The 14735-nt window shown below is 40.7% G+C and overlaps 1 protein-coding gene across 1 annotated transcript in view; it reads left to right on the top strand.

Annotated features, from left to right (window-relative positions):
- GMPS (guanine monphosphate synthase) overlaps nt 1–12173 on the top strand; it is a gene marked incomplete at its 5' end in the record, with an annotated part of 18292 nt that extends 6119 nt beyond the window's left edge. The window contains 11 exons of the mRNA XM_010085110.1: nt 575–768; nt 1073–1238; nt 2370–2521; nt 2765–2938; nt 3043–3148; nt 4189–4304; nt 5190–5315; nt 6432–6547; nt 8214–8344; nt 9910–10082; nt 11620–12173. Coding sequence (XP_010083412.1) covers nt 575–768; nt 1073–1238; nt 2370–2521; nt 2765–2938; nt 3043–3148; nt 4189–4304; nt 5190–5315; nt 6432–6547; nt 8214–8344; nt 9910–10082; nt 11620–11721 — 1556 coding nt within the window. The remainder of the gene's footprint in view (nt 1–574; nt 769–1072; nt 1239–2369; nt 2522–2764; nt 2939–3042; nt 3149–4188; nt 4305–5189; nt 5316–6431; nt 6548–8213; nt 8345–9909; nt 10083–11619) is intronic.
- Between the last annotated feature and the right edge of the window lie 2562 nt (nt 12174–14735).

The raw sequence follows: 14735 nt of genomic DNA, 5'->3' as shown, positions 1-14735 counted from the left end.
GCAGTAGGTAGAACCAAATGGGAACAGAATATCTCCATTATTTAGCTGTGAATAGTTTTGAACAATTTCTTGTACGTGTTTGTTTGTGTATTGTGCTGACACAATAATAAAGAAAGAAATAGACATTAAGATGAATGTTCTTGCTTTTAAATTGGTGGTTTAAGAAAATTTAACTTTATTTTTACATTTTATGTTATTTTAATGTCTGCATGTGTTGTTTCTCTTTGAAATAAAATGCTGTGTGCCCTTAAGGCAGGGGAGAGGCAGATAGGTACTGTGGTGTGCAGTGTGAGCAGTGTTTGGGTTTTGTACTGTAACAGTACAAGTCAAACACTGTTTAATTATTAAAGCTTGGTTAACTTGTTATTGTATTTAATATTCTTGCATCAATGTCCAACTGACTGAAAATAACATTGGTCCTGAAAGCAGTGTTTCAAACATTACACACAGATTGTCACAGGAAAATGTAGGATCTTAAAATTTGGTTTTTGAAAGCTACTCAAACTACTGAGTAATAAAACTTCCAAATTGTTTTTTGGTTTTTTGTCATGACAATTTTTTTGCACCAATGCAGGCATAGCAAATGAATCAAAAAAACTGTATGGAGCACAGTTCCACCCTGAAGTTAGCCTCACAGTGAATGGAAAAATGATCCTGAAGAATTTTCTTTATGATATTGCGGGATGCAGTGGTACCTTTACAGTGGAAAACAGAGAACTCCAGTGCATTCAAGATATCAAAGAGAAAGTGGGCTCATCAAAAGTCCTGGTAAGCAGACTGAATTGAAGCTAGCTGAAAGGTTATTTGCAAAAGCCCGACAGAAACACTGATGCATACAGTTACTCAGGTTAACTTGAAAAATGCAGGATTGTCATGATTTGGGTAAACTCTTTTTGGAAAGTTTGCACAATTGGGTCAATACGTGGTTTGACTTCTTGTTTTCTTCCAAATCATCGACCATAAATCAGTAGTCTGTTCTGATCCTCGTAGTTGTGTCTGGATTATTTGTTAACGCTTTTCCTGTAGACAGCTGACCAAATTGTTGTTTTTTTCCTCTTTTCCTCATCCTTAGGTTTTGCTCAGTGGCGGTGTGGACTCGACAGTGTGTACTGCTCTTCTGAACCGAGCTCTAAACCAAGATCAGGTCATAGCTGTACACATAGATAACGGATTTATGCGCAAAAGAGAGAGTCAGTCTGTGGAGGAGGCACTCAAAAAACTTGGGATTCATGTTAAAGGTACCAGAATTTTGTTAAATACGACTGATACCCCTAATGATGTGGCAAGTCTCCTAAAATGTACATTTAGTATTTTATTTCACTGATTTGAATTGACCTTTGCAGTTCTCGGACTGGTTGCTAATTTGGAACAACCTAGGCTTATTCCCAAAATTTCAAACCTAAAATATTAAGCCTTGCTTGTTTGACTGGAGCATGCAGTGAACTGACCCATCTCCTCAGTGGCTGAGATCCAATACCTGCTGTTGGGGCTCAGCAAAGCCGTGGATGTGTGCCTCAGTCCCTTTTCTGCTGATGGATTCAGCTGCTGCAAAACTCATTTGATTGCAGTTTTCTTCAGTCGCTCGCTCGGTTAACAGTCCTCCACTGGGGCTTTATTTCTTGTCCTGGATCTCTTCCTTTTAAAACTGTGAGCTCATTTGGGTGAGTGAATGCTATTATAGCCAAAATTACTTTTTCAAGGCTTTTTTTTTTTTTTTTTTTCCCCCTCGCCTGGCTTCTAAATAGATGCATTTTAGTCGGTTTTGGTTTTGGAATAACTTGAGAAGCAGTACGTTTTGAGAGAGGTCTTATTCTTGCACTCTGTAGACCAATAACCCTGGGCTCTGGCAGGTTACCAGAGCAACAAATGGAGGGAATCCCTTTGCTGCAGATGCTCCTTCTGTAGGTCACAGAGTTCAGTGCTGGTAAAAGATGCGAAAGAGCTTCCTAGCTGATCTCTGCATTGAGAGCCTCTGTAAGTTAAGAGGCATAATGTACCATGAGTAAACAGTGCATCATTTAATTTTGGTTGCAGAACGGCCTTGGGGAAATACCATCCTGTAAACTATTCCAGTAAAGCCAGTAAATTATAATCTAAGAGAGGAAGCAAGTACTGAACTTGCACACTGTTGCCTAGCCTCATAATATGAAAAATATTGCCCTCTACAGTAGACTAATAAGAGAAATAAAATGTTTTTGTTACAATTAATTCTTAAGGTACTGAACAGCCCTATTTAATGCAGTTAGTAGTTAAAGGACTGGAATACGAGCTTTGGTTTTTTTAAAGCAATAGAGTGAGACTTATTTTTTTGCAACCTTGCATGAAAGTCTTTACTGGCTTTGCCAACAAATTCCTGTAATTGTATGCAGTGGTGAATGCAGCTCATTCATTCTATAACGGTACAACAACTCTGCCCATCTCGGATGAAGATAGAACTCCACGTAAAAGAATCAGCAAGACCTTAAATATGACTACAAGTCCTGAAGAAAAAAGGAAAATTATTGGTGACACCTTTGTTAAGGTAATGTTTATAACTATTGGCTGGTTGGTTTTGGTTTGGTTGTGGTTTTTTTTAATTATATGATTTCTAGATACATCTTCTATGTTAGACTGTTAATTAGTTAGACTAATAATTAGTCATCCTGCTTGTGCTTCTGCAGCTCTGTAGCCTTTGTTGCACCATCCGTTGCACCATCCACCTTTAGACCTTCAATAGCTGAAAAGTAGATCTGAACACTCTTCTTTTTTTCTCCATCTTTTATAGATTGCCAATGAAGTTATTGGAGAAATGAATCTGAAACCTGAAGAGGTTTTTCTTGCTCAGGGTACTCTCAGACCTGATCTCATTGAAAGCGCTTCTCTTGTTGCAAGTGGCAAAGCTGAAGTCATCAAAACTCATCATAATGACACCGAGCTGATTCGAAAATTAAGAGAAGAGGTAAATGAACATAAGGATACTAGTGTATTGAATATACATATTGAAAATGTACATATTGAATATGTAAGCTGGAGTGTAAATGGCTTTTTCTTTTTTTTTTTAAGGGTAAGGTAATAGAACCACTGAAAGACTTCCACAAAGATGAAGTGCGAGTGCTAGGAAGAGAGCTTGGGCTTCCTGAAGAGCTGGTTTCAAGGCATCCCTTCCCAGGTATGAGAGCTGGTCTGTGCTACTCGGTGAGGGGCTATGGATGACACCAGTACTGTTTAGAAGATACTCAGCCTGCAGCGTGTTGGAGTATAAAACTTACCTCTGAACATAGAAGAAATTGATGGATTTAAGTTTGTACTTAAGCGGGATTTTCTTTTAGGAAAAGAGCGTTTGAGAGCAGCTTTATTATGTACAGTGGTTAAAGGAAAAAATTTATAATTGAGTTTGTTTTTAGCTGCATTTGTTTCTTTTTAGTTGTACAAGGCAGAGCAAGGATTATCAGCGAAGTGCAGCTGAATGCTGCCAGAGCTGTCAGATGTATCTTACTTGAGATAATGACTTATGTCCGCCTGCCTTTCTGAGGGGCATTTGCTGTTTTGAAAATGATTGCATGGAGAATAACAAGAGTTTTCCGCCAGAAAACATCAAAGTGTATAACATAGCAAAACCCACATCCTTTTAAGGGGGTTATGCTTTTCTATCCACGTGTTTTCAAATTGTCCTGCAGGGTGTGTAGTAGTCACTGCCAGAGTGCGTAGGCTGCGCTGCTAATGCACCAGCATCACTCCAAATGCAAGAAGCTGTCTTCAGACATTTCTAGCAAATGACATGGGCTTTTGTAGTAAGTAGCTAAAAGTCAAATAGCCCTCAGGAGTCTTTAAAACCAAGAGACTCCAGTGGGTGTTATAACCGACTCCTTCATCCCAGTTGCCTAGCGAAGGGAAGGAGGAGGTTCCTGCTGGTTTGCTTTGCCATCCGCCACACTTCATCACCACTGACTGCAGCTTCACACAGCCCACCCAGTTTAAGGTGTAGGTCAATAATGCTTACATGTACCAAACAAATACTGTTCTGGAATAAACTGCTTGTGGTATTTTTTTTTTGTCTTGTAGGGTGTTAAGACAACTGAAGTATAGGGACAATGGCAAAGTGTACTGTACGTGATGATTGCCCGGCTGTTCCAGATGCTGTCACACTTTTAGGTGAAAGTCAGCTTTCCTGCTATTTAGTATAATGTTTTTTTCAACTTTGCATTGCAGGTCCTGGTCTAGCAATCAGAGTGATATGTGCTGAAGAGCCTTATGTGTGCAAAGACTTTCCTGAAACAAACAACATTTTGAAAATAATTGCAGATTTTTCTGCAAGTGTTAAGAAGGTAACAGAATTGCTGAGTTCTAATGTGTATAAAAGTAGTACGATCATTCTGTAGTTGCCCACAATGAGGTTTAAGCTGGTAAAAGTTTAAAACTACTTATTTGTGCTCTTCAAGGAGTAACGCATTCCAGTGCAACTCACTTGCTGCCATTCAGTATAGTACAGTAGTATTTTTCATGCCATGACTGGTGCAAATGTTAAACAGTTTCCAGAAAATGGAAGTTTATATACCTTTCAAACAGTAAATAAATTTTTAGTTAAACTTTGTACAGGTGAGAATTTCTGGAGATTTTTCCCTCCCTTTTATTAATTAATTGTAATTAATAATTATTTTACATACTTTTACAATTATTTTACATACTAATTTACAATTAGTAATTAATTGTAACTTTCTAGATTTGCATGCCCTAACAATCACTAAATGTCTAAATTAAAGAAGTGAGAAATTCGTGCTTGTCAGATGTCCTGAAGAGAAACCTGAAGCTTTTAATCAATGATGTTTAATTTCTCAATCTCTTAACTGTTATGACCTTTGTGATTCAAGACTTGCTGAACTGTAGTGTAGCATAACAGAATATTGCACTGAAATAAACAACAAAAATGAAAAATAAAGCTTTGTAAAAGAGAGTATAGGAAAAGAGCTTTGCCTATGGCCTTTGGGAGCTTCAGTTTAAACTACACGCAGTCTAATCAGATAAAACTGCTTTGGCTAAAATTGAGTTGTTAAATGAAAAATATTCTTTAAATAGTTCCAAGGAGTAAATGTGGACTAAATTTAAGCAAACAGCTACTTAAATAATAATTTTATTTGCATTTGTGTAAGTTCTGTTTGAATGCTTGGGGGCTTTATGTAATTAAAAAATATCTTTTCTGTATCATTGCACAGCCACATACTTTGCTCCAAAGGGTCAAAGCGTGCACCACTGAAGAAGACCAGGAGAAGCTGATGCAGATCACCAGCCTACATTCACTGAATGCCTTCTTGTTACCCATCAAAACTGTGGGAGTGCAGGTAAATGGATTCATTCTGGGGATGTACTGAAAGCTGCTTCCTAGCAGCGTGGCAGGCTGCAGTGAAGCATGATAATTGCTGCTTTAAGACAGAAAATAAAGGGCTTGACTCGAGAACATAAACTTCAGGTGACAGCGATACCCATGTTACTGTCATTTGTCAGCGCTGGTGTAGTGCAAAGGTGTCAAGATGTCTGGATAGGCGCTTGAGTGCGTGCCAGGTGTTGTATTTGAGGATGTCATTAAGGTTGAGTAATGCTGGTCACTTACAGGCAATTTCTTCATGACATTCATCATTTTGTAAGCCTCTGCTGTGATCCTGTTGCCCCTTTAAGGCTGAGCAGTCCTCAATTAAATTGGTCAAATAAACCCTGCTTCCTAGCCTTTTGAATATCCTTGTTGCCTTTTCTTGTACTTCTTCAAATGGACTTATATCCTGATCCTTGTCAGGAGAGGAGCCAGAGCAGTGTGGGCTGTTGAGGATACAGGAACATTTGAGTCCATGCAGTGGCACAGTGTTTTCTTTCTTTGTGCTCCTTTGCTAATGCCACTGGAATTTTTGTGGGCTGTCTGTTGTGTTTGGTTTGTGTTTCTGTCACTAAATGCTGAGCTGGCGTTCTCATGGAATTGTGTGCAGCAACTTGGCAGATTAGTGAGGAGTCATAGCTGTAAGCTACCTTTCTTTGCTTTATCAGCATTGAATTACATCTTTATTATCAGCTGCTTAATCTTGTGTGTCTCTTCTGTAACTCCGTGCAGTCAGCTTTTCTTACTGTGTTAAACAGCAACATCATCAGCAGGTTTCTGCACTTCATCACAGATGGTGCCGTCAAAATACCAACCTACAATCAATCCCTCTGCTCAGGTCACCTTGTATTGAGTCTTTATGCTGAACGTTTTCCTTTTGTATGCTCCTGTTAGCTCACAAGAGGTCTGTCTTATTCTGTATGTTCTCATTCACTTGGTATCTCTCATATTTCACCAGCTTAGTATCTGCTAAATGTTGACACAGAGTAATGTCCTGTAACCTGCAGGATGGACAGGAAAGTATTGTGGACTGTTTTGGCAGCAAACTTCATGTTCAGTTTTTTTTTTTGGTTGTTTTTTTAATTTATAGGGAGACTGTCGTTCATATAGTTATGTTTGTGGCATCTCTAGTAAAGACGCTCCACACTGGGAGTCTCTTATGTTTCTTGCCAGACTCATACCACGCATGTGCCACAACATAAACAGGTAAGTATTTTTAATTCTTTATTTCTAATAATTTCCTCAGTATAGGGAAGTTTAGCATGCACAAGCATTCTCCTGTTTAATCTATGGTATATTTTTTTATATGTTGGACAGGTGTATCATACAGAGGTTACAAATACACAACAAATCAAAGCATAGGTTTGTTTCTGGAATTACTAGCTAGAAAAAGTAATTGATAGGCTATCTCCTCAGTTTTTAAGCACTTGATTAGACAACATCCAGTGTAACTTATACAAAACCTCTTTTGAAAGATTTCAAACCTGTTGATGAGTTCTGATGTCGTGGGGTTTGGTTTTGTGTCAGAAGGGGAATTTATGTGGGACTGTCAGTTCTAATGGCACATGGGAACGCTCCAGAGCTGGCGGCTCAATCTTAACTGAGCTCTCCTGTGAGTATGCATTTGCCAGCTACTCGATTCTGTAACTCTTCTAGCAGCTGAAGTTGCTTGGGTATTAAATCAGTTCTGGAGAATGCATATCCTCCTTGCCTGGCTGTAGACTTTCTGACGAAACTGCTTATAATTGCTTATAGCAAAACTGAATTTTGTCACATAAGTGCCACCTTCTGAAAGAGGTATTATTTCTAAAGGCGGGATCTTGAATTGCAAGATACTTTAAACTAAATACAGAGGGAACAAAAGAAGGCATAAAATCCGGGTTGCGTGTGCAGGTTCCAAGTATGTGCTGGATTTACAGCTTTGCTGTCGTCTTTAAGCTCTTTTGGATTTAATACTCCCTTCCTGAGCAAACCACATCTCTGGGAGTTCTGCTGTACCAGGGGATGTTTTTGGAACCTTTCATTGCTCTTTATAGGGACACTGGAGCTGGCAGTTTGAGGGGTGCACTGAAATAGTTGGTCTTCTGCCCAGCTATGCTTGCAGACTTTATATTACAAATGAAAAATACAGAATGTGTAGCTTGCATATTTTTTTGCTTTGGATTTTAGACAAGTATTCATAGTTTGTATCTACAAACTCTAATACCTTGTGTGAATATGTCATAGTAAATCCTTTTATGAGGCCAGTTAGACCATGTTACACTCTGCTTTTTGTTCTGCAACATGTAAAACACAATGAAGGAGATTAAAAAGATAAAGCTGATGTGACTGGTTTGAATTCAGAAGACACTTTATTACAGATGTAGTTATGTAGATTTATAAATTGCAGCATTAGTGCCCTGTACTGAAAACACAGCTATTCATCGACGATAAGGTTTACTAATTATGGCATTTTTTGGTGGTTTCCTATTAGGAGAGAAGATACAAATTGTAAGCACGTATTAAGTAGCTTTCTTAGAATGATCTTAACTTCTACTGATATCAAAATAAAACTGAAAAAACACCCTTTGTGATACTGCGGAGTTAGTACTTCTGTTTTTTTCAAATTATTATTCTCTTGATTAAGTAGTATTGGGGCTATCGCTAGTTTCTAGCAAACCAAAATAATATGTCTGACTTCCAAAGCTAGTATGCATGTCGTGTTTGTAGAATATATGCATGAAGTTATATTAAGCTCTAGTTAGTAGCTGAGGAGCAAAATCAAATCTTATGCTTTTTTCTCACTGCAATACAAGAGATGCAGTCTTTAGGCAATTTGTTTTATTCAGTGTACACAAAATGTGGGTTCTCGACCATCCTGTTTGTTTTACAGAGTTGTGTACGTGTTTGGTCCACCAGTGAAAGAACCTCCTACAGACGTCACCCCCACTTTCCTGACAACAGGAGTCCTCAGCACTTTACGTCAAGCTGATTTTGAGGCTCACAACATTCTCAGGGAGTCTGGTAGGTACTTCACCTTATCCCAGGGATTAGACTCTTGTTTCAGATCCCTGCAAACCCACCTGGGTATAGTTGCAGTGGTGCTGTCAAAATCTCCAGGCTTCTTGAGTATCTCCAAAAAAGTGATAAATGAATGGGATGACAGCAAGAGCCTTTTCTGTGAGTCGTAAAGCTGATAGCTGAAGGATGGGAATTGCTGTCCTCTCTGCTAGCAGAATGAATTTTAGGGGATTTGGGGAGATTGAGGCTTGCCTCTGACACATCACAAAGCTCAGAAGTGTGGTGCTTCACTGCAGCGCAAACTTCTGCAAAAAGTGCTGTTAGCCAGCTGAAAGTGAACCGAATGACTTCTCTGTGCTGATGATCTCAGTCGTCAGCAAATTATGATGCGATTATCAGCAAATGTATTTACCCAAAATAAATAAACTGCGTAAAGAAACTTAACATAGTTTCTAAATTGTGGGGGCTTTGTGGAAAGATGGTAGCCTAAATATTAAGTTTCTACTGGTGATGATGCTCACTACTTGTCGAAGTTTTATGTTTCTTAACCAAAAGTAGAAGCTGTATTTGTGAACCCAGCCACTTCACGGTAGCAGACAACGGTAATGCTTCAAACCCTTAACATCCAGGGAGCATTCGATACCCTGTACACAGGCAGTGTCTGGGAATGTAGTAGTTCTGTGGGTCAATTTTTTTTTTTTTCTTAATTACATTTGAAGATGCAATATGTGCGGGAAGCAGTACATCAGGCTTGCCTATATTTTGTATAAATCAAGTGACGAAGGATATCTCTCTTTGAAAATACATCTTCTGTGTGCAAGGCTGCCTTACCATCATTCGTACAAAAATAGCCTCAGAACGCTGAGGATAACACTGTCAATTGTGTTTGTAAAACTGTTGCTGTGCCTCGCTAACTTTAGGTGACGCTTGGCTTTGTGTGAATGAATTGCTCCCAAAAATAAGACCTGAGTTATCATTTAGTGCAAAAGCCACCTTGTGCCGACAGCTCGGGCCGGCGCTGGCAGCGGCTGAGCGCCGCATCGGCGTCAGAGTGGCTCTGCGGCTGCCCAACACCTGAGCCTCACACTTTTAGATCATTGAAACGGTGAAATGAAGGGTCTGTGTATTGGCTTTCAGAAGGACATATTTAACAAAAAACAGAAGTGAGAGGTTGTGGTCGGGAGTTACTATCAGCCACCAGCAACAGGGATGCTCCAGGGATTTCTCTTAAGTATGTCAAAGACCAAGAGATGCTTGTGAATGGCTCTTCTTCTACCTGGGGACAGATAAAACCCCACGCTTACGTTACGTGGGGAGGAAAGGAGGTCTTAAATTGCATATCAGGATACCAGAGATTATAAATTTTGTTCTGCATGCCTGCAAATGCTGAGGATTATCTCAAGTGTCAGTTGGCATAGTTTTAGTGTATGCACCACTTTAGTAGCGAAAAGATCCCAGAAGATGTAAATGTAGCTCCTGGTATATAGTTTGAAGTACACGTGGGGAAGCTTTATCACGCTTGTGTCTTTAAACCAAATTAATGCATTTTGTACTACTATTTTCTGAAGGTTATGCCGGAAAAATTAGCCAGATGCCAATAATACTGACACCGCTGCATTTTGATCGGGACCCGCTACAGAAACAACCTTCCTGTCAAAGATCCGTGGTTATTCGAACTTTTATTACGAGTGATTTTATGACTGGTATTGCGGCAACTCCTGGTAATGAGGTTCCAGAAGAGGTAATACGGGTTTTCAACTTTCTTTTCAACATGAGCTAGTATTGTAGGTGACTCATTTTGACTTTCTTCCCTCTCTCTTCATTGCGTGCCTTGACTTTGATTTTATTGCCATTTTTTGTCTCTCTCATGATATTAATTAGGAAGAATACAGTGGTGTTTTGGGAAAAAGCTGTAACAAAATGAGAAGCTGGCAGATGGGTATGACAAACTTAAAGGTTTTCCAACAGTGTTGAGCCAAAACACCATCAATTAAAAGAGAAGGAATACTCCAGCTATTCCTGGGATTTGGAAATTAGTGTTTTGCATTAGTAATTGGAAATGGCAGAATTGCCCTTGATTTCCACTTCTGATTTTTCTGGAACCTGCTGTTTAGCATCTCAAGAGCCTGCTCTTTTCTGTTTGGGTCACTGAAAGTATTCAGGAGTCAAGTTCAGGCATATTTTTCTGGGAAACTTTATCCATGTCCAGTTTCAAGTGCTCTGTCTCTCTGGGAATGCAGTGTAAAAGAAGAACAGAACTGACTTTTTTTTTAAACATACTTTAAAAGCATATTGGCATTGTTCAGTAATTGTATATAACTGAAGTCTTCTACTTCAAGGCAGCCTATCCATTGAAAAAGAAATGACTCAAGGTGAAGTCACCATGTAAGCTGTTCTGTTCTATAAAATGAGGATTCGTTTGACCTTCAAGTTGGTGTTTAAAAAAACCAAACAACCCAACACCACAAAAGCCACAACCAAACAAAAATCCCCACAGAATGTAAAATGGTCACGTTAACGCGAGGTAACGATGTGGTAATGAAATAGTAGAGGTTGTGCAGGATACCTGTATTTGTGGGGAAATTAATAATATTTGGTTAAAAACTTTCAGTGTTTTTCCATGGAGAGCAATGTAATGTTTAATTTGTGCTTGCACTATAGAACAGCACGTCAGGCAAGTGGTGAACTCGGGGATTTCTGAGGAGGCTGAACTTCTGAGGATGAGCAAATTCCCATCTAGAATACTTCTGCTAACATGAGCTGGTTGGGATCTCTGGAGAATAGCTCTCCATGGAAACTTTTCCTCTGGATGCCTCTTTCTGGTTTTTTGGGTTTTTTTACCTTTAGAGCTCCCTTTTTTGTTCTGAAAGGGGTTGCTTTGTGTTTCGTGGTTCAGCTGGAGGTGATGGTCTGAGAAGAGTCTGAAGATGATGATAGTAACACGGAACAGCACGTGTTCCTCCTGAGCTTTCTACAAAGAGTTTTGCAGCTGAAGAGCTGCTGCCTTGAGGGGAGTGTATTGCCATCGACACCCTGGTTTATTATCAGGGCCAAAAATCAGCAAGTTCCACATGTGACTGCTGGAGGTTTTCTTGATGTTGATTTTATTTCCTAATTAGAGGTAATGAATGTCCCAATAGCTATAGGCTGTTTCTTGTGTACAACAGAACTAGCATGAACAAAGTTTTTTAAGCTTTTCTCAGGTAGTTTTCATCAGGTCTGTTTTATATGCTTTCTTCTGAGATATATATGTATATTATTTTTTTCCTCCACAATAGGTTGTGTTAAAAATGGTGTCGGAGATTAAGAAGATTCCTGGCATTTCTCGGGTGATGTACGATTTGACATCAAAGCCACCAGGAACTACGGAGTGGGAGTAATTAACTTTTTTTCTATTAAAGTACTGTGTGCAGTCTAAATCATATCAGAAACCATTCCCAGTGTTGACATGCAGTACTGTGAAAGAGTGACTGGAGCTGCTACATCGCATCAGATTCCTCTCCTGGAGCATAAACCTGCAGTTAAGAGCTGTGCTGGGAATAATAATGAAGTGGGACTGAGGATTTGTACGGGTAAATAATCGTGGCAGCAGTGCTGGTGCGCAGACAGATTCCTATTGCTTTTGCCTTTGTCTTACAGATTCTTTCTGTTTTCATGTGTTTTATTGTTAACTGTCATTTCAACGTCTCTTTGTTTTTGTACACTGTGTAAAAAAAGAGACAGTTTATTTACTTCTACCAAGAGCATTGTTACAGCCTAAAAATGTAAAATGAATTCTTTGTGACCAACCGCTTTTGAACGGATTTATTATAAATAAATATTTTGCCAAATGGAGTAGTGGGTACTGTTGAGTTGTGGCATTACCGTGTACCTGTCGTAGACTGTTTAGCCTGTTCTATATTGTTTGACCTATTAGCCCATGGCAATAACGTTGAGCTCTGAAAGAGCAATGCTAAAATATCACGAAATGACCTCTGTCTGTCCGTACTCGCTCCCTCTCGCACCGCTCGGTTGCGTGTTGGTAACGGGCGCGCGTACACCGGCTCCCCTTTGGTACACACTCACTGCATGGACGCGTGTGTCAAATTCCAGACAGTGAAGTGTCTCTGTGTGCTGCAGGGGACTCTGAGAGAAGCGTCAAAACAGGAATGCAGTTGGGAAAGCTGTGGCACCAGAGTGACGGGATCTGCGAGTCCTGTTTCTGTCCTCCGACGCTTGCGCCACAGTCCCTTCGCAGCCTGCTGCCCCTGCGCTTTCCTTATGCTTGATGGCAGTTCATTTCCTATGCGTTTGCTTTTACAGGATTTTTTTTGTGTATGTATTGTACTTAGCGTGATCTTTAAGATCATTATAGTCGTTAGCGTGCAGTCATGGTGTCGGAGGTGACCTACGCGGTCCGCATAGATCCCTTCTGCCGTTCGTGTTCTGCTGTTTCTGTAGCTAAGTGAGCAGTCGGTTGAGAGATGGTCACTTTGGACACCTCTGCTTTTCTGATGTATCGAGGTAAAGCTCCTTCCACCCACCTGAGAGCTTTGAGCACGTCCTGTGGTCGCTGTCTGCGAAAGTCACGGTTAAATTCCCACTGGAGCCGCTTGCTGGCTGCTGCCGGGTACCTTCACCCGGGGAAGCGTAACCGTGTATCCAGGCTTGCCTCTCTTACCCCTTTTTTTAATTCAAGCAGTTACTTTTCATTCGGCTGCAAGGTTACCATAGTATTATGGGATAAAATACTTCTTTTAAACTGTTCAGCAAGATGGAGTGTTTCATGGCTGCAGACAGACATGGATTTGTGAAGTGGAATAATGGAAATTGGAATTTTCATTGGAAAATCATCATGGAAATTTAATTTCTCCTTATCAGAAATGGCTAATGTGTACATTTTATTCCTGTGCCTGTGTTGTTGAGTGGTGGCTTTTCACCTGGGGGTGTTCCAGCCCCCTGCCCGTTGGAGCCCTTTGGGGACCTGGGTGTGCAGGGGAGCAGCGGAGCGGTGGCTGGTGACATTTGGAGGCAGGAGCACTGCCTCCCCCTTGCTCCTGGCAGGTTTTATAGCTTGGGGAAATTGATCCTAATTAATATCTCTGTTACCTCCTTGAGAAAATGGGGGCAGTAATTCTCACCCATATCTGCCGTAACCTCTTTGAGCCCTTTGGATGAGCTTTGTGTGATGTAAGTGCAGTGTTATCAGTACAAATGTTCTTTTGTTTTACTGGAGTGTGATCTGTAAGAGCTGTTGGTCAAAACCACTGAAAATTGGTGTTTGCTGGGGCAGAATCTGTTACAGCATGGGTTCTGCTGAAAACAAGTTTTCTTTGTAACTTATCATGAAGCTCCCTAATGAAATCATGGCCTTAGAGCCCATCTTAATTTTTTTGTCAGAAGAAGCCGAGGCTGGTTGTTTTCATTACTGTGGTGGTATCTCAGAGGTCAAGGGTGTGGTGAGAAGAGATTAATCTTTTTGGTGGGATGCAGAAATCCTTCAGCCTTGGAATGCTACAGCAGTTGTCGCTTCTTGTGAGTAGGCTTGCTCTTGCTGCTGCTGCCGCTGGTTTGTGTTGCCTTGACAGCAAACAGGCAAAGGAATCGCTAAAAAATAATGCAAGGAATATAGAGCACCTCTGAAACCCAGACCTGGCGCAGGTTTGACCGAGACGCTTAGCTGGTCTCTGTGTAAATAAACCTGCAGGATGTAGTCCCCTAGTTGTGATGTGACACGCAAGAAGGTTTGGCGGCGATGGTGATGCCGTTGGGTTGGGGGTTATGGCAACTCCTGTGCCTCTGGACCACAAACTCGCAGGATACCTGGGCAGGAATCTTGTGTTCCCTGCGTGTCGCACGCTTGGAAGCCCTTCTGGGCGTTGCATCTTTCCTCGAGGCGTGGTGTATGCCTGTGGCTGCTGAAGTCTGACACACGTTTTACCATCTTGTAATCCCCTGGCTTGCTTTTGTGTCCGTAATGAAACGGAGCATGGAGCAATTCGTGGGCTCTTCAACATTTTTTTTTTTTTTTAAGCCAGAAAGTTGAATATTGACAATTTTAGGCGTATAAACTATTGCACTATAATTAAGATGTCTTATTGCAAAGAAATCAGCAATCGTTAGCTCTCTGCCCTGCTTGACCCTGTGCTGTGCGCTGTGGGTGGGGGGCTGCTCGCAGAGGGTCGGTGGTGTTATCCCAGCGCTTCTGGAGTGTTCTCATGGAGTCCACGTGCGTCGGGACAGACAGAAGTGAAGAGAAATGTAATACTCTGTTCACATTTCTTAAAAAATCATGTTTAGCACCTAGTTTACAAACTGGTAACTGTAGCTGCCCTGTACGATTGTTCACCTCGAGTCTTCAGTAAAACATGTCAGCAGTTAGAGGAATTTGTATCGGGGCCGTTCCCCATCATTC

This window comes from Pterocles gutturalis, unplaced genomic scaffold (genome assembly GCF_000699245.1).
Source record: "Pterocles gutturalis isolate BGI_N339 unplaced genomic scaffold, ASM69924v1 scaffold33495, whole genome shotgun sequence".
Lineage (NCBI taxonomy): Eukaryota > Metazoa > Chordata > Aves > Pterocliformes > Pteroclidae > Pterocles > Pterocles gutturalis.
Note: the sequence above shows the minus strand (reverse complement) of the source record. Positions and strands in the feature narration are given on the sequence as shown.